Raw genomic sequence first — 22382 nt, 5'->3', positions numbered from 1 at the left:
AGCTTTTCAATAGTCTCTATACCAGGTTTAAACTGCCAACACAAACAAACTCATTCAACGTCAACGCCTATATTCTATTTGCTGTACTACCCACTTAGTCAATAACAGATTGAAAAAAGACAAAAATGTGCGCCGACGCAATAATTCCGATTGTGCGCCATTTTGCTGTTTGACATCATGCAACTGGTTAGATAATTTAATTAATCCTAGTAGATAAAAGTTTGTTGGCCAGTTATTGATTCAATTTATTATAGCTTACGTGGCATGTACTTAGCTTGGTTAGCATTTGTGCAATCTTTTCGGTTATGATTTAGCTACAACAAAAATTAGAGACATCGTATAAGTTGATTTACATGAAAAGTAACGTCATAGGATACTGGTACGTGAAGCATCAACGAAAAAGCTACTTGATCATTGAAGTTCAGTGGTCTGCCAAATTCGGGAAGTTAACATGTTTAAGAAGTTAAAGTACTGCATTATTAGGCCTACATTACTGGAGTAAAATCCTCTCAAAGAACCCACAAACAAATAGCGTTTGTTAGACAAAATTCCGGAATATGAAGTGTTGTAAAAGACATCCAGCTAGAGCATTGGTAACGAACAAAACAAGTAGGATCCTAGTTGTCTTGAATTTTACTTCGGTAAGGATAGTTTCTGCGTGCTGCTACTAGAAAGGGTATAGGTTTTTCAAAATTCGTTATTGCTTGTCTGAAAACCATATCAACAGTTTTGTCGAGCTCGAATTTGAACATTGCGTGATAACAAGGACATTATTATGGTTTGTTTAAAGGAAAGGGCGTTTCGTCTGAGACTTTATTTGATGTTCCGGCGAGCTATAGTTTTGAACGACGAAAGAAGCTTAACGTGTAGGCTACACGCCTAGAAAACACATAGCAGCTATAACTACTTATTTCGAAATGACACAAGTGACATTAAATAAAACATAAAACACGTCAGCAGCGGCGTCTGGCGATTATTAAATCACGGTAGTATTTATCGTTGCTGTTTGCTGTTGGTGTATTTCAATATTTCTGAAAAAATATTGTCGTAGCCGCTTTCTGCTTAAAAAGGTTTAAACTAAAGTAAGAAAAGAATGTTGATCTTAATTTATTAAAGCAATTCTTATGGTAGGTTTTCAGATAATAACTGCATTTGAAAACAACCTGTGATAATGTGGTCGGCTTGTATTGGATTTACTCTACTGACTTTTCTATCTCTGCAGGGTAAGTGTCTGGACACAACTTTCACGCAATACATTTACGGTATATCGGTACCGTAAAATAATTGTAATTACTGTAATATTTACTGTGACATAACAGCAATTTGAAGTTCATAAATATATTCAATTATTTTAAACAAAAATGTAGCAATTATCCGCATAAAGCAGCCCGAATAAAACAATAACAGAAAGAATTTCAATTAGTTTTGTTGTGGCACAGCAAGCGCATTGGATTGTTACCAGTACTCTGCGAATTCGTATGATGGAATACCGGAAGACGCTGACCTTTCCAAAACTGAATGCCCCAACAATACGACACAGTGCGCCACTATTTCGTGGACAAGCGAGCTAACAGATGCAGGTAACTTGGTATACCGCATTGTTAAAGGAAGGTTGTAGTATATTTTGTGAAAAAGTTATGTCAAATCCAAACTTTGGTAATTTAGTAAGCTATTTTCGGACATTGAGTAATTATTATTTTTGCTTAAGCTTGTTATGGGTTGTGAATAGAGGATTGTAGGCCTATAGCAAGCAATATTCCGATAGCTTTAAACCACCATTTAATAATAATGCAAATGCTCTTACAGACACGGTGAAATTCAAGCAAGGTATATGCGCCGACCACAACACGTGCAAGTTCTTCTGTGCAGCTGTGTATGAAAACCTGGATCAGAAGACCAGCCAATGCCAAATTCAATGCTGTAATCAAGAAGGATGCAACAAGCCAACCAAACATAAGCAAGACATTTAGCACCCACGAAAGGCTGCTGACTCATTCTAGTAGTTGCAAATATGGAGTTTAATTTAGAAAGACTGCGAACCCTGTCAATAATTTGAATAAGTTATAACTACTTTTTCAGCACTTTAGCAAACTTGTCACTGTACGCTTCGAACATACCCTTTTGCACATGTCTTAGATCTATTTAAATCATTAGAACCTTTTCGACGCTGTAATTCTTGAAACGAGGGTTTGTAAATTTTTATTTAGTCGTAAAATAATTATATTACCATTCCAGTGCATGGTCCTTATCAGAAAACGCTGAGATCTTTTACAAATACTAAAAATTAAATCGGCAAGTAACTGCAGACGTCGTTAGTCAAAGATAAAACTTATGAAGCACAAGTTCTACTGAACTTCGTGTGGACGAAGATTTTCCCAACCATGAAAATTCTCAGGCTCCCAAAGAGCCATCACCATAAGCTGGGGCGTAGTACGAGTAGATAGATGTCGAAGGTAGAAAGGCATGACGAGTGGCCGAGCAAAAATCATGCGAGGTACCTGTAATAATTTAAAAAATTAATTTGAATAACTTTGCTTTGATTTTAGGACGATTTTTTCTCAATGAATTTTAACTACGGTATAACCAGTGAAAGAGTCAATGAGTCAGGATAAAGAAAAAATTCTTGCAAATCGACAGGCTGGCCGAGAAATACTGTACCTGTAAGTGTCAGAAGAATCGGCTGCTCTTTCCAAATAGCTTTTTTCGATGAGGGATTCTATCGAACGTTTGATGGCGCTAATACTAGGTGTGAATCGGGTCCTAGATCTCGTTATGACCTGTTAACATACAAGTCGGAAAAACGGTTGTTAGCCCGATGTCCGAGGAAGAAGTTGTGGGAAATTTCTAAATCTTACTTCTTCTATGAGCTGGTTATGGTGAATCGTTTTTCTTGCTTTCATAATACGTACAATAGCGGCCTGAAGAGATAAAAGAATCGTACGTAAATCTCACAACAATGGCCATAATTTCCGATCAAGCTCTTTAGTAAATAAGAGTTCCGCAAAGTCATTTACGATGGCTCAGAGAATAAAAAATGAAAAAATTAACATAAACTCAAACACATCTCCTGAGTCCGACATTACTTTGAAAAATAACCCATATTAACTACAAATAATTTTAGAAAATAACCACAGTAAGATTAAAACATACGTACATAAGATTTAAATCACTATAAATGACAAAGTGTAATAATGCCAGTATTAGTTTAATGCTTTACCGCTCGGTGCAATTTTAACGGGTCGATTACGTCGAATGTTTTGCACGTTTGCTCTTCCAGTGTTTGCCCGCCTTCATCCATAATTAAGCAAGAAACTTCACAAACCTGTAGGTAAAGTTTTCTGTCTTCTTCAACTGAATGATGTGTTTGCTGGACTTCGGTCACTTGTTCACGCTGCGTTTGAGCCACCACCACTTTAAATCTTGTTCGTTTGTTCGTCATCGCTTCGTTTACAACGTAAATGGGTTGGACTTCGTCCTATTGGATAGACTGGGATAAAACTAATCTCTACATGGGGCTAGTATGGGAGTAAGGTCTTTAGAAAAGTATAGGCAATGAAACTTTTCTGAAGTGCTATAAAAATTAGTCTAAACTTACTCAATTTATTTTAATGACGTTTTGCTTTTCGTATTAGCGTATACTTTCTACTATTTGCAAAACAACATCATTTCGCGACGTGGCACTGGATTGCGTAATAATAAACTGTCGAATCCCGTCAGTAGTCTATGCTATGCCCTAAATGCCATTGCATCAATTCAACGTACTTTTACCGTCACAACACCACAAACAGTGCAGAGTGTTGAAAACTCAAGATTTTTGGTGCCACCAACATTTCAATTGCATTTGTATTTTTAATCTCGTTCGTTCGTTTGTTCAATACAAAGAAAACAAGTTTTGCAGCTAGACGTGCGAGGATTGAGAATTTTGGCAGAACATAGAACTTTTGTGCGGAATCTCTACAGCTTAAAAAACTTTAATACTAACACTTTGCTGAAAGCAATAAAAGGGCTGTGCGTAACACCTAGTGGGGATCACGACTCCCCTGTGAAAAAGTTGGGGGAAGCGGTAAATCCCTTCAATATACAATCGCTTAAAAGCAAAAAATAGGTAAGTCGTGACACCATGTGTTGTTAGTTGTTTTGCAACAATATATACCAGTAAAGAAAAACTAAGCGCATAAAATACCTTTTTCAATAAAATCTTTGCATCAAGCAATGGGCTTAGGTTTCTCTCCAGATCTCTGTCTTGTAAGTGTGTGCTCACTGTCATTTCCTTTTCAGTCAGTTCTGAGGCTTCGTTAAACAACAAGACTATTGCAAGTTGGTATGTTGACATGGAAATCTGACAAATATACAAATCAATAAAACTACTGCATCTAGTTAAGAAATTATACATTAGGTCAGCTAAATGTTGTTACCAATACCACTACATGTAATACCAAACCAATGCCAAAAGTTCTTGGATAAGGTTAAATTTTATCAACACTGAACTATTGATGCCAATATCAAAATTCTTAAATCAGTTAACTGTAACTAATACCGATATTAATAATATGGGTGCAAAGAATACAAACTTACAATGTACGGTTTAATGTTAGTTTGCATACGAACTTCCGCCTGAGAAAGGTGATGGAGCCACGTAAGATTTCTGCCATTATACTGCTTGTTATAAAACAGTTCAAACTGAAATGAAATGTCAACAAACTAAAGGTTACATGACAAAGCACAATACTATTTAAAATCTGGTATGGGGATTTTTACATGAATTCTTTAATGTATCATCACTTCATCAGTTAAGAAAAACTTACGCTTTGGACGCATTGCAGCAGAACTTCTGGTAACATACATTCCACTTGCGCGGCATTAAGCGGCCAGGCTCCGGCCTATTGCATAGAGTGAGGAAAATATGATTTCAGCAAACAGAAAGGGCAAAGAAATGCAGAAAATGTGATTAAAAACTGCTCATCAAAAAAATTTACCTGCAAAATGTTGGCATTCATCGTTGTGTTTAGAGAATCTCCCGCTTGCAAGCTTTCATGAAATTTCTTGGTGTTTTCTGCACTCATTCGAATGTCAAGGTACATTGAGTGCAGCTTTGATGTAAAATCGTAACCACAAACATCCTTGAAGCGATTAATCATTAATTCCTCCATGTCCATCACACAGTTGTTGTGTATGAGACGTTTTGCAAGTTGTCGACTGTAAAACTAGAAATAAATATTGCAAAGTAATTTTTTGTCACCCGTCAAAACTCCTACTAATATTTTTAAACTCTAAACAGTAAGCTTTTTTGCTAGATTGTATGTTTGTTAGTATATAATTTGTGGAGTGAGTACACATTGTATCATCCTATGAATCCTAGGGAAGTCTAGGATATGCTCACTAGTACTTGAATTTGGGCATTTCGAATTTTTTGGGAAAACGTGTTTCAAACTAATTTATTTGAAGGGATTTGCTGATTTTAAAGGAAAATATTTTAGTTAGAAAAGTATCAGTTTTTGGTAAACTTGGAAGCTGCTGACTAAAAATACGTAATTGGTGAGTTGTCTTTGGGTTTAACCAATGTCCGGCGGCAAATTTTACACCGCTGAAAGGCGTATTGTAAAATCTGCACTGTTAATAATTCGTAACTCGTTTCAGCAGCTATGGGAATTTCACATACTTAGAAAACATAACTGCAGTCTCTTAAAACTTCCGAGCGGCCGCCAAAGTCAAACTTCCCAAAAAAATACTAGCCTATAATTCATACGACTTCACAAATCTACAATGGTTCTTATTAATGTTTACATCGTGAAACAAATGAAATTTACCTTTTGAAACACGTCTTTGTCGTCAATATATCGAAAGACAGTGATGCAAGACTTTAATTTCTCGTCAGCATCGTCAGTCATCCCTTTTGAACATTTTTTCAAGATGGTGTCACAAAACCTGCACACCTGAATTTGCAATCCTGTTATACTGACTACTAGAATTATGTGGTAACATTCCATGTATTTCATGTGTAACTGTTAAACTTTTCCATCACTTTCATTATTCATAATAAATATATCAATGAATACGCTTTATCTCACCAACTCTGGTGCACGACAAGATTTGTTGGGTTCGTGGTGGTTAACAACAGAAGTGCAACCTCTGTCTAAAGCAGCAAGAAAATGCTTGTCGCCGTGAAATAACTTCATGATAAGATCATGAAAGTGCTTATGAAGTACTAATATTGTGTCCACGAACTGAATGGGAATCTGAAAATTGTTATATCATCATTCAAAAATCTCTAAAGTAATGATCATTTGGATTAGATCACAATACCAATTAACAGATAGTAACTATCATAAATGAACTAATCAATTATATAATTGGTATGATTAATGAACTGTTTTTATTATTAATATTTCGCCTGCATACCTGACTGACATTTCCGTCACCAATGCCTTTAATAAGTTCCAAACCAGTTTCTTTGATGTGGGCTTCCAGTTCATAAACCATGTGACGCAGACCATCGGTGGAGGTTTTGAGGAGCATGTACATGTGAAGTAGATCTAAAGAAAGCAAAAAAAGTAATGAGAGAACAGCGCAACAACTAGAACTACTATGTTTGGATATTTGCGTCACACTTTGCACTGTTCCCTGTTCTACACCCAAAGATGTAGCAGGTTGCTTTTATAATGGCAGCTTATATACAATGACTCCAGTATGCAAGTAAACAAAAGGCATCACGTTAATTTTATGTAATATATAATTAGTCAATTTTGGTAACACATAAGTAGGTCTAGGCATTCAAAATACAGTTGTCAAAAACAAAATTTGATTTTAATAACAATTGACAAGTAAGCAACAAAAAGGTACCTTCTTGCGCATCATGACGAATCATTTGACGACATCCTGCCTGCAAAAATTGTACGTGATCAAAAATAACACACCGCTGACATTCCGCTGTTGCCTTCTTGTAAGAACTCTTATAGAGAAATTTGCGATTTCGGGATTCTTCTTCAGTCAAAAGTAACAAAACCTGCAGTAGTTTGAGTAAGAAAATTCACTAAAAATATTGTGAATATACAATATATTAATAGCTAAATATCAAAATAATAATCTTTAGAAGTTAAATACATGTTTTGTACATATTTTACACAAAACAAAATAACAAATTATTTGTTTGTACCTGTTTCATATAATCAGAACATGTAGAATCAACAAGAAGGTCATTGGCCTTAGCTCTATAATAATTGCCTGTCTCTCGTAGAAATCGCTTTTCGAATAGGTTTTCATAAAACTAAAAGAAAAAGTAATTAAAGCAACTAAAGAATAAAACTGAGAAAACAAAACAATGAAAATTTTGGATAAGTGTTAAATAAATAAAACAAGCAACAAACCTAATAACAATTTACTTACATACAGTATTGGACATGAAGCTCTAAAATATATACTTTGAATACCAAATCACTTTCATGAAATACTGAATACTGACGCATCACTACCTCAAGATAATTCTTCTTGTATTCTTCAGCAAACACCAGAGAGTGAACAACTGTGCGTGTATTATAATCATCAACAATAGCACCATTCCGGTGATTTAAAATCTCAGTCAAAAGTTGGTCAACCAAGCACTCTGCAAGCGGTTCAATCATCATCTCTTTCCATGTTTGAAGAGCAAGCTTAAGGAATAAAAGTTAACAGAAACAATTAGAGTTACTTAATAGACTATAGTGCTGGGCTATTCAAAAATAATGCCGAAGCTTGACACACCGCCACCGGTATGTATCAAAACATTAGGATAGAGCAAACAAGGAAAGCCTATTCACAATGTCAACTTCTGACTTCAAACAAAAGTGTTATTAATATTAACACAAATGGCGATACCGTCAAATTTGCTACAAACCTCTCCAATTCGTAACATTTGAACAGGGGCGTCAGAAGCAAATCCGTATTCAATATCTGCATCATTTAGATATGATCGCTTGATGTAATGAGCATTAAAATGATGATACAAAAAATCTAGATATTTTGCTCCTTGACTGTACGTCAACCAGTGTCTGCAATAATGGATTGGATACTGCGCTTAATAGTGAATTGAAAACTTTTTAAAATCTTTACAATTTCAGACAGTTGTATGCAAAAGGTTTCATAATGTACAATGTTTTTGTGATAACATAGATCTATTGCAAACATACAAGCCTTTGCTATAATGAATGCATATATATATAATATATTTGTGTCTATGGCTTCCCAATGATACTTACTTTGAGTATATACTAAGTAGGTTTGAAGATTCAGCAACTTCCTGAAACCAAATAACAAACATTTCAAGAAAATAATGCACAATAACAATAATAATAAAACATTAGAAGTATGAATACACCTTTATGGCAATACATAAAATACTAGTATATCCAAATAGTTTTTTATGCAAAAAAAGTAAACAATTAAATAAAAAAACAGCACCACTAGCTTTCTAACTTTGTAATTTTATCATCAATACACTTAATCATGTTTGATGCATATCAACATTTGGTTTGGTAAACACTGTACGACAATATATAGCATACAGAACGCAATTTTGTGACATGTTCCTTCAGCAGCTTGTGAGTGGCTTCATATAACTCTTGACTGCTAGTCTCAGGATAAGCCATGCAGATGGAGTAGACATCTCTATAAAATCACGTTAAAGAAACAAAAAACAATTCTCTTCGTTTATTAAACACTTTAGCAACAATGTACAAACTCACTTGAATATAGTTTAGTTACCAGAGTTTACTTAACAGAAAACAAAAAAAGTTATGAATATTCACACCATTTTCCAGTATATAGATAAAAATAGTTGAAAAAGGATACAAAAAGCGTTCGTTCCAAACATGACGCTCCAGTGGCAAGGATGATATAACTCGATATATTGTTTCTGAAAGTCTTGACCAGGTTTCTGGGAAATTTACTCTTCGATGAGACATTAATAGCTATTTAAATGTTCAAAATATTATTTGATAAATAAAGTACACCTGAGAAAACAATAGTTTACATTGTTTACACACTAGTGGCAATGTGCTTTACAAAAGAAAACAGTAAAACTCAATCCAGCAAATCATGAACGTCTGACATCACAGTGACATTGAAATGTGCAGCTTTTTATGAAACAAGAATGGAATACGAAAACCAAATGCAAAGTAAGTTATGAAATAGGCAGTTTGACTTTAGTAAAGAAGGATATATATCAGGGGTGTGCAATCTTTTGTACAAGAGGGCCAGATCCCAACAACTGGTTGAAACCGCGGGCCACACCTTTAATTAACATACACGTAGTTAAAAGCACAAAATCAATAACAGTTTCTTTCGTTATTGGTCTTGTGACTTTATTAGGGGTTATCTCCTTGCAGAAATATAAGTTAAGACGCAGGAATTTCTAAAGAAAACTGCAATTTAAATTTATTGTCACACCCGCTTTAAACGAATTCAGTGAGAAATTTGCAACTGGCTCATTTTCCCGACGACTTTTTCCAAATTTGCTTCAAAGGAAGTGCTAGCAATTCGAAGTCCATTTTCCAAGTGTTCGTCTGTCAAAACCGATCGATAGGGGGATTTCATGAAGCCCATTTTGGAAAAAAAATTGTTCGCACAAATACGTCGAGCCAAAAAGTGCCATTTTTGAAGCTATGAATGAAGTCATTTCAAGGTGCTAGTTAAGACTGTTACATACTTTAGCTACTGTATCTCTCAGATCATTTACTAATTGCTTAACCTTCAATTGCCCTTTCTTACTTATTTAACAGCGTCTACATTTTCCTTGAAATGCTAACTGCCCAGCAATTGACATCTTTGTGAATTGCGTTCTTGCTTTGCACAAGCTAGCCGTTAGGCCCTAATCGTCTGTCTGTGACGCAACAATACCCTAACGGTTAGGGTATTGTTGCGTCACAAACATTCAGCCAAGGTTTGATTCAGCACTGCAAGGGGATTGGAATTGATTGCACATAGCAGACTAAACTAAATTAAAACTCGTTTCGCGGGCCGCACACCGTTCAAAATTGTCACTTCTCCGCGGGCCGCATATTTTTCCTTTGCGGGCCGCATTTGGCCCGCGGGTTGCACACCCCTGATATATATGATACTATATTGAAATTATTATCTTTAGCTAAAGAAGATGACCAGCGACTTCAGGTAATAAAAATACAACATGTATGATACATGCATTTAAGTCACTTAAACTTGAGAACCGGTTGAGGTTAAGAAGATTAAAAATTTTCCAGTTTCCACGATCAAAAGAAAAGGAAAATTATGTAACTGAATGGTCACTTAAATTGGACAAAGATTCGGTTTTCGATTGATATTTTAAATATGCAACATGCATGCCATAACTGTTTATTGCAAAAGTATGGCAAGTTAAAAATCACAAAAATCCTTCAAGAAAAGCTGCAATTCATCAAACAAGGCAGTTACTATTCTTAATCAAGTAAAGTGTTATGATTAAATGATCACAATCATAAATCATTATTTGTCAATATTCTCATTATAATGGACAGAAACATACAACATAATGTTTTATGGTTAACTTTCTTCTGTAGTTGAAAGCATTCTTTTCCAAACTAATTAAATTTACCATCTGTTAAAAGTGCTTCCAAATGCATTTTTGCTTAGTTCTCCAATTTGCTTAAGAAATTTTTTCTTTCTTTGATTGTGAAGTGTTTGTTCAAATAGGACATCGTGTAAATTGAAATCATAGACATCTTTTAAACAACAATACATCAAGAAACTAACAAAAGCATCTCCAGCAGCATAGTTTATCTGTGAGGTGCTAAGAGGAACCGATTCCCAATTGCTTAATTTAACAGAACGCGGTTTCTGTAATCTCTTTTGAAACAAGTGCTGGAAAAGTGAATTTAATCCAAAATCACCTCTCTTTTCAGGGTTCACCGCAAGAATTTTTGCAAGAAAGGCAAGCTCAAGATATGAATGGTGAGTTTTTTCAAATTGTACGTTAAAGTCATGCTGGAGTTTGATCAAGTCCGTTTTGATGCTTATTCCGGTTTTAATGACGTTTTCGTTTTCCAATAAGTTTCGCAGTTGTCTTGGCATATAGCTCATCGCTGCCAAATGAAAAACATACGAATGGTCAAATGAAGAGCAAATTTGTACAACAGCTACTTTATTCTTGGATGCGTTTTTCCCTCCTTCCAAAGGTTGCGGTTTCCATTCCAAGTCAAAGCCAACAACAGTAGGTGCCTTGATATTAGCAAGTATGCTCTCACAAAACTGAGCACAAGTCTCCAAATCTTGAGAATAAACCACTTTACAAGAGCGCAGCAAGTCAGCAGCATTGATGTAGGAAGAACCGTTGACCTGCACCTTTTTTGTTCTATCCAAAAGCGATACTTTGCTAAGTATAGTTTCTTTGTGGACTGGTGCATGTGTACCAACCACGGTACTGAACAGACAGTTTGGTGACAAATATATTTTCTCCAAAGCTCCAACACGCTGGCTGAAACCAAGAGAGCAACATTTCAATAGCATTTTTCTAAATTAACTTGCATTAAAGTTTAAAATTAACTCTGTTGCATTGCTACGCTACATTTTCATACTATGCCAATAAACCTTTAAAACACAAAAAGTAAAGTTGTAAAAGTGAGAATTTGATATCAATATTGGCATGAAATGCGGTAAAGTAACAAACCACGTATAAAAATAATGAAACGTACCACTGTAAACATGACTAGCAACAAAACAGAAAAAATTCTCTAGTCTATAGGAATATAGCTAAGGTTTTTGCTCCATGGTCTTTTTCAATTTTTGCAAATGCTCATAAATGAATAGGCTGGCATAAGCATCGAGTGCAGCATAGTTCAACTGTTCACAGGTGAGTGGGAAGTCTTCCCAATTGCCAGTCCGAATTTTTTGTGATTTATCAATGTCCATATTAAAGAGTCGCTTTGTAAGAGATTGCAAGCCCCACTTTTTATCACTGAGTATCGATAATGATTTAGCCAATTCACCAAGGTCTAAAGATGATGACAAAGTAAACCTGTGATCAATGTCATAATCACGATACAATTTCCATAAATCAGAACTAATAGACATACCGACTTTAGTTATCTGAGAACTTTGCACAAGATCTTGCAAAGGTTTTGGGATAAACCCCATTTTTGACACTTGGAATATATAACACCGATCAAGTGAGGGGCATAATTGAACTATTGCTATTTTATTCTCTCTGCCAGATGTATATGATGGTTTCCATTCTGTGTCAAAACCTACAACGGTGGGCAGTTTCATACTTTTTGACAATTCAGCACACAAAAGTGAACAATCTTTTTCATTGTGTGAGTAAATCACCTTGCAAGATTGTGGTAACTTCATGACTGGCAATACTTGCTCTTCACTATAATCTGTTCCAAATTGTATCTCTCTATTCATCCAAGGTGGAAGCATCCTCTTTGAAGCCATTTTTAAATTCTCTACTGTACACTTAAAAAAAAAATTCCAATTACAAGAAATGTTTCTTTACGGATGTTTTTTAAAATTTACCATCCCTGGTTTTGGTCAGTCAGCATTAACACAATGCCATAAAAATTACAAATATTGCGGTTTAACCATTGAGTAAAGTTAAACTGCAATAATTCATTGAATCGCATTGTGTCATGCAGGAAAATTTTCAGGATGCACAATTTTGGATGGCAAAAATAAATTGTGTACACATGCTGAGCTTTCAAGTATGGGACACTTGGTTTGCAGTGATCTGTCATATATATACCATAGTGTTTTGTGAGAAGTAAGCATACAGGAGAAGAATAACGCATGCCGCACATAACTAAAGCTTCATAAGATATGCAGCTTGAACAAATTAGTATCCTCACACATAAATTTGCCTTGTTTGTTTGTTATAAGTTAATGTGAATGTCAAAAATTTCTGCATCTTCGAAAACCTGAAGCATTTATGTGTATTATGCTATTCCGAGTGCAATTTTCATCCCAATTTGGACCAACCTACAGGTTATCCAACTGGTACGTCAACACATCATGCACATGTATGTTGCCTCATTTCTTGCAGCTTTTATAGACGTTTGTAGACTAGATTAAAAGAGAACAGTGAACAGTTGAAGTTGGTGAGAAAGTTTCATTAAAATAAACTTTTAAAAACATAGGTTAATACTTCTTAAAACCTTGAAATAATCACTTGAAAATCACACCGATACCGGGGACAGGAGTACCGGGTCCGGGACCAACACTAAAAAAGTAATTCGATATTTTTGGCTTAGGATAACGTAGTACCCGTAACGTAGGTACTGAAAAAAATATCATGGTACAGTAATTCGGTACTGCCCATAGAAGAACACTTAAAAGCACTAAAAGCCTGAATTCCTGAAAAGGTTAAAAGGGCTGACTGAAAGCATAGTATGTCTTAGTATACTATGCTGAATTATTAGGCATACCATATTTTTGTGATTGAAAAACGAGACGCTACAGAACAACGAGCTTTATCAGATAAATGTGGTTCATATTTTACTAGGAGTAGGAAACTATTTTGGCTTCCTATCGTCAGGGACAACTAAAGTAGTAAGACACCAAGAAAAACTAAAATAATGCATTTTACTAGGAAACAAAACAATGTTCAAGCATTAGTAAATTTACATAATCGTCCGATCATACTTTTCTGTAGACAATACTTTCTTCCAGAAGTCTATATTCGACTTTAGTTTCTCATAAAAATCACAGCAAGAAAAGTCAGTGTTAATTTTGCAGGTGATACGGGCTTTCACATTCAAATTGTTTTTGCAGAAGGAAATGCAAACAACTATCGGTACGAAATAAGTTCTTTCAATAACCTAACTGCAAAAATATCACTTCCTCCTTCTAGCCTACTATTATTGAACTAGCGAATGCGCTAACAATCAACTCACTATGGATCAATTACCAGCTACAATGACGTAACAATTACTTTCACATTTAACATTACGAAATAAGAAAACGCATCGAGCATTGCTCTTCGGCAAGTTGACTAAAAAGACCAATCACAGAATGCTAATATTCGTGTAGTGTGGGGTATCGCTGGCTAACTAAATGCCAAAGCGGGACTTTTTGTTGACTGAGCGGGACGCCGGGACAAAGCCTTAAAAAACGGGACTGTCCCGGCTAAAACGGGACGTATGGTAAGCCTGTGCTGAAAGACTAAAATCATAAAAAGTGTTTCCCTATGATTTTCTTAAACCGGCGACAACCAAGATTAGAAAACGCTGGAAACGGCTAAAACAAAAGAAAAAGGGATAAAAATGGCGAAAATTGAAAGGGCTGAAAACGTTAAGCTAAGTGAAGATGAAACTGCTAAAAAGATGAAATTTTCATTGAACATGCAATTATTCATACAAAATTAGCAGCAAAGGAGAAGATTCTGCTAGATTTTATTTTATAATATTCTACGCATAGATATAATATAAACAAATCTTGAACTTTTATCTAACTATTATCTATTTAATTATTATTTTACGTCAAAAGTCCTGGCACTTTGCCGCACTTATCCATTTGCATTTTAGGATTGAATCGCGGAAAAAGAAGGAAGACAAATTAAAATGAGAAATCATCAAAAACTTCACAAACAAATTGGTTATTAGTCAAGTTATGCAATCTTGTGCTAAGTTACCGTTTTTCCATAAATTGAAATTATTTGTGGGTAGGCTATGCTGTGTAATTGTGGCGATTTATTAAGTTCGTATTTGTGAAATGAAGCCACGATTATCTTAATGAGCCTGACGATAAAGGTCGTTAATTATTTGCATAACTGTTCGTTTGAGGTTAGAGTTTAAAAGTTAGATAAAGTCTGGATTCGTGCTAAAACTGGTTGAATTCTAACAAATCAACGTATTTATTCTCACAAATAAGTCTATATATTCATATTTAAAGCGTGAAACGCGTTATGTCTTTCAATTAAGATGCCATCTTTGAACTCTAGGCTAGGGTTAGCATATCAGAAAAAGCCAAATTCTTGATCGTCTCAATGACCAATTTTTGCGACACCAAACAGACGCTACACAACATTTTACAGTATGTTCTTACATCCTACCAATCCAAACGCTTATTTTTGCTGCAAGACAACATTACTGTCACAGAGGAGAAAAAGCACAGAATTGCCACATTTGCTTAGTCCAACAACTTTCTGTATAAAAGACAATAGCCATCTTATATAGCAGTTGTATTACTTATGTTCTTGGTTATTCATAATATTGAGAAAGTGTACAGCACCTATAATAAAAACCTTTTCTTGTAAGTTATTTCTGTTGTAATACCAAAACCTTTCGGCCGGCAAAAGGTTAGAGTATTCTAACCGCACGCAACAATAAAGTCAGATAATAATTTAACAGGTAAACTAAGTTATAGATAGCCTCATAAGTCAAAAGGGTCTCTTCAGAGCTTGCCTGCATTTTGTCAGTAAATTTACTTTTTCGCTTAGCCATTTTCAACAGTAAAACAATAACAAAGTTTAATCTTTGGCACTAAACAAACTCTTATTGTGAAAATATTGCCAGTTAAATTTCATAAAATGCATTATTCAAAAACCCGGACATTTAAGCACTTTTTAATATTTATCCCTGATGCAGATTTGAACACTAAAATCCCGGACATGTCCGGAAAATCCTGACTTATGGCATCCCTACTCTTGGCTTAATTGAGTTTGCTCACACGGCCACTTTCAAAATTGTTTTTTTTACAGTAATCGCCTAAAAAACGTGTCATTTTAGCCACTATCACTCCGATTTTCATATGGCCACCACGATGCGCGTTAGTGTACGCCTTATATAGACGAAGTAAAACTCTCACGTCATGTTTCAAGACTATGTTAAGTGTGTTGTAACTTGTTTCCGTACGGGTCGAATTGGAGTTACAAATGTTGACACATATACGTGTACAGATTATTTTATAAAATGATTAGTTTAGTTTAGTAGTACCAAGAAAAAGTGAACGAATGGCAAAATCATCAGTTTGCCAAACGTTTTACAGCTTGGACTATATCGGCTCGGGTTCCAAATAGCGACTGTCAGAACAGCGACTGTCAATAGAGCGACCACACGACAGCGATTCATTTAAAACAGCGACTGTCAATAGAGCGACTACACGACAGCGACTCATCAAAAACAGCGACTGCCACAACAGCGACCTCACTTCTTTTATTAAATCCAAGGCTTACGCGCACACGCACTCTTTCACCCCCTCCACACATACCTTCCATCCCCCACACCTCTCTACACACGTATGCACGCACAAACAGGCAAACACTGCGTAGTGAAAGATTGAAACCAAAAGGGACTTTAAAACAACATTTTATTTGGACTATCCATAGAAGTCACATGATTTAAAAAGAAATAGGCTAGTCAAGCCAAACAACAGAAAGTCGTCAAGCCTTGCAATAAAATTCAGGGTCTAGAAAAAGATTGAAACCAAAAGGGACTTTAAAACAACCAAAAGTCTTGCAATAAAAATCAAGCCACGTTTATTTCTAAATTGTGAGCAAGGGCTCGAAGGAACTGCCGCCGCAGTCCCGCTTTTAAAGGCTTTGTCCCGGCGTCCCGATCAGTCAACTAAAAGTCCCGCTTTGGCATTTACTGAGCCAGCATTGCCCCACACTACACGAATATTAGCATGATGTGATTGGTTTATTTAGCCAATTTGCTGAAAAGCAATACCCGATGCGTGTTTTTGTTTCGTTGTGTTAAATGTGAAAGTAATTGTTACATCATTGTAGCGGGTAATTGGTCCAGTGGTGAGTTGATTGTTAGCGCATTCGCTTGTTCACTGTTCAGTAATAGTAGGCTAGGAGGAGGAGGAGATGATCTTTTTGCAGTTAGGTTATTGAAAGAACTTATTTCGTACGGTTCCGGTACTTGTTTGCATTTTCTTCCGCTTTTCAATCAAAAAAATATGGTAAGCCTAGTTAAGTCGCTATCATAACAGTCGCTGTTTTAATGCGGTCGGCATTTATCCGGCCTGGATGCCGACTATATCATGTGCGGATGAGATTTTCGTAACACTAAAAGTGCGAACCGTCATCAAAAAGGTTGAAAAGCACTGGGTTCAAGAAATTTAATAAACAGCTTATTTTTAGAGCGGTTGGTGACATTTTAAAGCGCATGCATATTTATGATGACCTTTTATCTCTTTAATTGGTTTAGGCAAAACATTCCAAAATTTAACACGAAAAGTACTTATTGTCTGCTGCGTAATTCTTTGGCTGCAGTATTGTAAAAACGGTTTGTTTCTGCTTCTTGTGCCAATTGAGTAATAGTTTTTGTTAATTTCAAAGAAGTTGGCAAATACAGATGGCAATTTTTTATTGATGCTGTGCATAAACATGTTGCTTTCCGGAGATAAAAAGTCAGCATTTATTGACCAAATATAATTGCCTGTACCTGAGTGTTTGATATTAGAAGATAAACTCAATATCATTCTACGAAACTTATCACATAATTTTTACATGCGCTTTGTCAAGGTGTTTTGTCCATGACACTAAACAGAAATACAGTATAGCGTAAGTGAGATTCTACTAAACTATGATACAAAACAAGTAAGCCACCACGGTTTTAGTATAGCTTAATTTTTATCACTGGACCCGAGTTCATTTTGATTTCCTGCAGTACAGAGGTCATACTGCATTCCCATGATAAATTTTTACTCAGGTGAATGCCAAGAAACTTTACCGTGCTAACGCGTTCGATGCATTGTTGATTCTCTGTTAAAGATATTGAGTTAGAATGTGTAGGTTTAGTTGAGAAAATCATGAAAGTGATTTTTTTGACCTTAAGACTAAATTTTTTGTTGACAAGCCAATCAGTTGTTTCGGGCAATTCCATGTTTGCTAACAAAGCAAACTTTTAAGAAACAGACTTACCACTATCTCACATCAAACAATTCCAGAGACACGGCAGGTCTTGTGAAAATATGTAAAAGAAATTAATTTTAAAGTTTTAAGACAGCAGTAGTCTACTGACGACCGATTTGCTCAGCCCAAACGCAGTCAACCTGTAACCACGTCGCAAATTCTGTAAAAAACGCAACCCCCCGGACCACCTCTTCAGTAGGCCCTTGAAACGCCCTATTTTCCCGCAAAAAAGCCACAGTAGCTAAAAAACGTGACCTGGCCACCATCAAAAACGGCCATATAAGCCCGCCACACTAATCAAAGGTCTCTAGTTGACTTTCTAACATACATTCTCAATTAGATTCAGAAATACGGCCTGCTGACTCAAGACCTCGACCAAAAACATTCCACTAGTTAGGCTTGTAGCGCTCTGCTTGTCGCTACGACCAATGATAAGTTACTTTCACAGACTAGTTGATCGTCTGATTTTCCTGTCTCTCCCTCATTCACTCCTGGCGTTGATCATCGAAGCATGTTAGCGGTCCTCCAAGACGATCTCATAATAGCTGATGCAACTTGGCAGAAATCGACGGAATCAACACCGTTGGTGACGCCTCCTCGTAAGGGGGGGGGGGGGGGGGGGAGTTGTGTAGCGCCCCGTTTGTCGCTAAACAACCCTTGGTACCACAAAAATCTTCCTAAACGCACAGCTGCTTATAACCTTTGCGATGTGAGTTTCCCGCATCTCTTTGTTTGTAACTAGCCAGCGGCAGGCGAGGATCCTCCACTACAGGCTACTTCGAATTAGTTGAGAGTGACTTATTATGTAGCCATTAAAAACGACTCGTGCAATTAGATTCCTGCAATTATGGCGAGGTTATGTTGTTGGGTTGTTATATCCCGCGAAGTAGATCCTGCGGAGTAGAGCCAATATGCATCTGAGAAGAATAGAGTTGAAAGATGTGTCAGAGGAGCGATGAAGTACTGTAGTGTATTGATGTTTTCTCGTGTGCAACGCCGATCATCTGTTTTAAACTACACATGAATTGTATTGTACCATAATGTTTGGTGATAATAACTTCGCAGTGCGTTTTCAGTTACAACATATTTCAGCGATTGTTTTCCTTACTGTAGTTGTTCTTTATTATCTTAGATCAAAATTTAACGCCAGGTCACAGCAAATTGCAGTCATATCTCCACGTATACTATACAATGCCATAAACGAGTGTCGTTTCATTTTTGAAAGAGAGTTTTGCAAAAATATTAATGGGAGAAGTTAATATTGCATGAAATGCAAAATCAATTGCATATACCATATGCAGCAGTTAACAGGTTTTTGTTTTAACTTTGCAACCTATGTCTAGCAAGTGAAAGTTTGTCCAAGTTTTAATAAATTCGAAGTACACGTCCGTGTACTGAATGGTCTACAAAGATGCCATTGTTTCGATTCTTAATCTTGCTAAATACAGCCCGCACAGGTGTCCGGCGCGACGTTTCTGCCAGTTGGTCGGACAAGGGTCGTGACTCTTCCACAGTTTAACCAATAACATATTATGCTCTTGGCAGGTACCTACATTTTAACATACAGTAAAGCACGTGTGCGCTCGAGTCGAAGACTGAAGCGCAAGACTGTGTTGTCACTTAATGTCTCTAACTTACGGTACCAGCTGCGGTATTGGGTATAATGGTAGCAATACAAGGAGCAATGCGGGTACTCACTTGACTGTCGTAAAAGATAATCTTATAAGGGGCACTGTACGTATGTATAACCACACCGCTGTACTTTACTGTACTTTCCTTGGGTATGTAGTATGTACATGTTGTAGTAGCGGTGGGTACGCGCTTGACGTAGAGTGACACTGCAATGGGAGCGGGTTTGATTTCAGCACTGCAGATCGGTGCAGATACCCGCAAGTTTACACAGTTTCTTAAAAGCATTAACAGCTTTTGTTAAACTGGCGCCATCAGTTCGATTACTTCACAATGACAAAACTGTGAACTTAATTGAGGGTCAAACGCGGTCACACAGTAGTTTTCTATGACTGTATTGTTTCTTAAAACAGTAGGGGGTTTAGTGTTATCAGCACTGCCCACTCTTATCAAATTGTCTACTCGCAAATGCCCGCGGCGTGCTTAATGACAGACTTGCAGCTTGATAACAAAGGAATAAAGGCAAGCATCCAACAACAATCTGGAACAAAAATTGTTACCTTTGTGCAGACAAAAAAATGTGCCTCAGTGGGATCAATAATGGGAGCCAGTAAAGTCTCTGTTCGAAAATTACACAATGTTATCAGGGCTAGGCCATTATACGAAGCAATTAAGAACCCTTGCAAAAGCTTTTTCTCTTTTCTAACGCCTTGTTAAAATTTCATTTTAAATATCACATTTGAAAGGCAATTATTATAGTCTACCAGGGCATTTTGAAAATGAATTTTCCATTTAGAAATATATGCGTTGCTTATTATTTCCTGACGGCGGTCATAGAGTAATGAAGGGCAGTGATTAAAGCTTGCTGGAGATCTGGCATTTTTATTTCCTGCCAGCGGGAGACGCAGCGGCAGCTTATATCAAAGGCAAGCAAATAAAGGATGGAGACATAAGACAAAGCTCTTTTTTGTTTGAGAAGTCGTAAAAGAGAATCTCGAAAGGGACCCTGTGCGTATATGTAATCATGCCATTTTACTGTACAGTCCCTAGGTATGTATATGTACTAGTAGCTAGTGTGAGCCAGTAAAGACATTAAAAGGTAACCTATTAAAAATGAAGTGGCGCAGCTCATTGTGTGATTCGACTTTATTTACTGCGATTATGGTAATCTTATTGAGCAGTTCCTTTACTTCTTATTGCTTTGAAATAACAGTAAAATTGGTTAGAGAAAAAGAGAGAAAATATTTATAATGCTGTAGTTTATATTTACTGTACGGTTATATTTACTGTATATAGCACTATACAAAATTAGCAGAATGGTTTCACTCTTTGTGTATACCGGTACAACTTCAAATAAAGTTCGGGTACCTTCAGCGCCTGCACGAATTCGATTAAAATTGAAGAAAGGATATTCGTATTTTATGTTGAAGGAAAGGCCTATAATGTCGTTATGTTATATAATATTATTTGATTTACAGTTTCAGATATACTATGGTTTGAAGTCAATTCAGTTTAACCTGTAAGGCTATGTCAGGTTTTTTATTTTTATTAAACTGCTGTATATCAGAGTTGGATCAATTACATTAATTCAGTTCAATTACAATTACAATCACTCCCTGTATATACAGTACTGCAATATCGAAGTCATCTCATTGTTTTATTAATTAAAATAGTTTTTACAAATTTACAGCAACCGTTACTAAGTTAGCGCTTACAAAAATGAAATTTAAGGTGCTGATTTTCTTGGCTCTTTGTGTTCTGCTTTTAATTGTTGATGCAAAGAAGAGGCGCAACAAAATGCGAGCTCGAAAGAACCACAAGAAATCCGCAGTTCCATCAACTGCATTTTGTGGTAATGTGTGTCAAACTAATTGCACCGGCTTTAAAGTATGCAAGAAAACATGTCCTAAGAAATGTGCTGCTGGTAAGATGCTAGGTTGATTTGACCCTATATAGTCCTTATTGTATATGAGCTATATCGGTTATGTAAAACTGTAAGACTCGTTATACATTCTGTGCCCAAGCTTTACTTTTGTCTAGTACATAGTTTAAATCGTAGATGTCTAGACATCCTGACATGTTGTAATAGTTTCGTTGTAACTTTGTTTAACCTTTGTTATATTTTTAAGCCGTTAACCCAAAGCTCTGCAAACGAAACTGCTTCGTGAATGATTGTGACAAAAACACTTGCAGAAGTTGCCTAGTGAAATGCAGGACGAGCGATAAACTCTGTCGAATGGAGCATTGCAGCGTTCAGTGTCCGATGCACCTTCAGAAAAGGTTTAAGAAAAATCCTGTTTGTGCCGCTTGCCTTGTAGCCAACTGCCGAGGGAACACCGATACCGCAAGGGATAGGCTAGTCACTCTAGAAGGCAATATTGATCGGCATGAGGAATCTGAAAAACTGGTATGATTTAAGCAGAGTTCTATTACAAAGGAATGGATCATGGACTGGACTGACTGGACATTGTATAAACTGTGTCTTGTTGTAATATGGTGTAGTTACTCGCTACTATAGTCTGATTGATGTCAAGTTTTATAGCTTTGTTAATCGAAATGTGTGAATTAATAAACAATAGGCTATATGCCGAGTTATTCACTATGTACTGTATGTCACTATGGTGAACAACTATATAGTCAATAGACTCCACTGTATGCCGAGTTATTCAAGATTGTAGTTGTGCAGATGCAAAAAATACCTTTGTGTGTAAATTTGTGTCAATATTTTTGACAATTTTTGAATGGTAGTCGATAATTAATTGGTAACCTGAATAAAAAATACAGCAGTCGGTATCGTATATTTACCACAAAAACCAGCAAAACTTAGACAAACAGTATTGTTTGCATTAGGACTGAATCGTAACATCTGTGTAATGGGTAGCCTACGGTACGTCATCTGGTTTCCGCAAGC

General features: G+C 36.3%; 5 protein-coding genes across 5 annotated transcripts; 2 read left to right on the top strand and 3 right to left on the bottom strand.

Annotated features, from left to right (window-relative positions):
* Nucleotides 1–1084: 1084 nt before the first annotated feature.
* On the top strand, nucleotides 1085–2237 carry LOC143451531 (uncharacterized). The gene is made up of 3 exons (XM_076952149.1): nucleotides 1085–1223; nucleotides 1440–1580; nucleotides 1807–2237. The coding sequence occupies exons 1-3, from the start codon at nucleotides 1172–1174 to the stop codon at nucleotides 1968–1970; spliced, it is 357 nt and encodes a 118-aa protein (XP_076808264.1). The 5' UTR covers nucleotides 1085–1171; the 3' UTR covers nucleotides 1971–2237.
* Nucleotides 2184–9067, bottom strand: LOC143451528 (cullin-2-like). The gene is made up of 18 exons (XM_076952146.1): nucleotides 8824–9067; nucleotides 8538–8640; nucleotides 8232–8272; nucleotides 7871–8024; nucleotides 7470–7646; nucleotides 7154–7264; nucleotides 6841–7003; nucleotides 6400–6533; nucleotides 6069–6236; nucleotides 5808–5933; nucleotides 4977–5204; nucleotides 4806–4880; nucleotides 4576–4680; nucleotides 4184–4339; nucleotides 3323–3475; nucleotides 2856–2918; nucleotides 2659–2777; nucleotides 2184–2498 (listed from the first exon to the last, which is right to left on the bottom strand). Exons 1-18 carry the CDS (start codon nucleotides 8934–8936, stop codon nucleotides 2486–2488), a joined length of 2202 nt encoding a protein of 733 aa, XP_076808261.1. The 5' UTR covers nucleotides 8937–9067; the 3' UTR covers nucleotides 2184–2485.
* Nucleotides 8985–11615, bottom strand: LOC143451529 (uncharacterized). The gene has a single exon (XM_076952147.1). The coding sequence runs from the start codon at nucleotides 11488–11490 to the stop codon at nucleotides 10576–10578; it is 915 nt and encodes a 304-aa protein (XP_076808262.1). The 5' UTR covers nucleotides 11491–11615; the 3' UTR covers nucleotides 8985–10575.
* On the bottom strand, nucleotides 11572–14135 carry LOC143451530 (bifunctional 3'-5' exonuclease/ATP-dependent helicase WRN-like). The gene is made up of 2 exons (XM_076952148.1): nucleotides 12057–14135; nucleotides 11572–11975 (listed from the first exon to the last, which is right to left on the bottom strand). The coding sequence occupies exons 1-2, from the start codon at nucleotides 12418–12420 to the stop codon at nucleotides 11734–11736; spliced, it is 606 nt and encodes a 201-aa protein (XP_076808263.1). The 5' UTR covers nucleotides 12421–14135; the 3' UTR covers nucleotides 11572–11733.
* A 6994-nt stretch (nucleotides 14136–21129) lies between these two features.
* Nucleotides 21130–22262, top strand: LOC143451950 (vanadium-binding protein 2-like). Its single transcript, XM_076952737.1, has 2 exons — nucleotides 21130–21395; nucleotides 21601–22262. The coding sequence occupies exons 1-2, from the start codon at nucleotides 21191–21193 to the stop codon at nucleotides 21882–21884; spliced, it is 489 nt and encodes a 162-aa protein (XP_076808852.1). The 5' UTR covers nucleotides 21130–21190; the 3' UTR covers nucleotides 21885–22262.
* The last annotated feature ends 120 nt before the right edge of the window (nucleotides 22263–22382 follow it).

This window comes from Clavelina lepadiformis, chromosome 4 (assembly GCF_947623445.1).
Source record: "Clavelina lepadiformis chromosome 4, kaClaLepa1.1, whole genome shotgun sequence".
Classification (NCBI taxonomy): Eukaryota; Metazoa; Chordata; class Ascidiacea; order Aplousobranchia; family Clavelinidae; genus Clavelina; species Clavelina lepadiformis.
This window is presented reverse-complemented; position numbering and strand designations above follow the sequence as displayed.

Excerpts from the sequence above, each read along its gene's own strand:
- LOC143451531 (XM_076952149.1), top strand. The coding sequence starts at position 1,172 with ATGTGGTCGGCTTGTATTGGATTTACTCTACTGACTTTTCTATCTCTG. Across the intron at positions 1,224-1,439 it reads GACTTTTCTATCTCTGCAGG|CAAGCGCATTGGATTGTTAC; the intron begins GTAAGTGTCTGG and ends GTTGTGGCACAG. Across the intron at positions 1,581-1,806 it reads AAGCGAGCTAACAGATGCAG|ACACGGTGAAATTCAAGCAA; the intron begins GTAACTTGGTAT and ends ATGCTCTTACAG.
- LOC143451528 (XM_076952146.1), bottom strand. The coding sequence starts at position 8,936 with ATGTCTCATCGAAGAGTAAATTTCCCAGAAACCTGGTCAAGACTTTCA. Across the intron at positions 7,647-7,870 it reads AAATGTTACGAATTGGAGAG|CTTGCTCTTCAAACATGGAA; the intron begins GTTTGTAGCAAA and ends TTATTCCTTAAG. Across the intron at positions 7,265-7,469 it reads ACAAGAAGAATTATCTTGAG|TTTTATGAAAACCTATTCGA; the intron begins GTAGTGATGCGT and ends TTTTTCTTTTAG.
- LOC143451529 (XM_076952147.1), bottom strand. The coding sequence starts at position 11,490 with ATGCTATTGAAATGTTGCTCTCTTGGTTTCAGCCAGCGTGTTGGAGCT.
- LOC143451530 (XM_076952148.1), bottom strand. The coding sequence starts at position 12,420 with ATGGCTTCAAAGAGGATGCTTCCACCTTGGATGAATAGAGAGATACAA. Across the intron at positions 11,976-12,056 it reads TTCTCAGATAACTAAAGTCG|ACCTTGGTGAATTGGCTAAA; the intron begins GTATGTCTATTA and ends CATCATCTTTAG.
- LOC143451950 (XM_076952737.1), top strand. The coding sequence starts at position 21,191 with ATGAAATTTAAGGTGCTGATTTTCTTGGCTCTTTGTGTTCTGCTTTTA. Across the intron at positions 21,396-21,600 it reads TCCTAAGAAATGTGCTGCTG|CCGTTAACCCAAAGCTCTGC; the intron begins GTAAGATGCTAG and ends TATATTTTTAAG.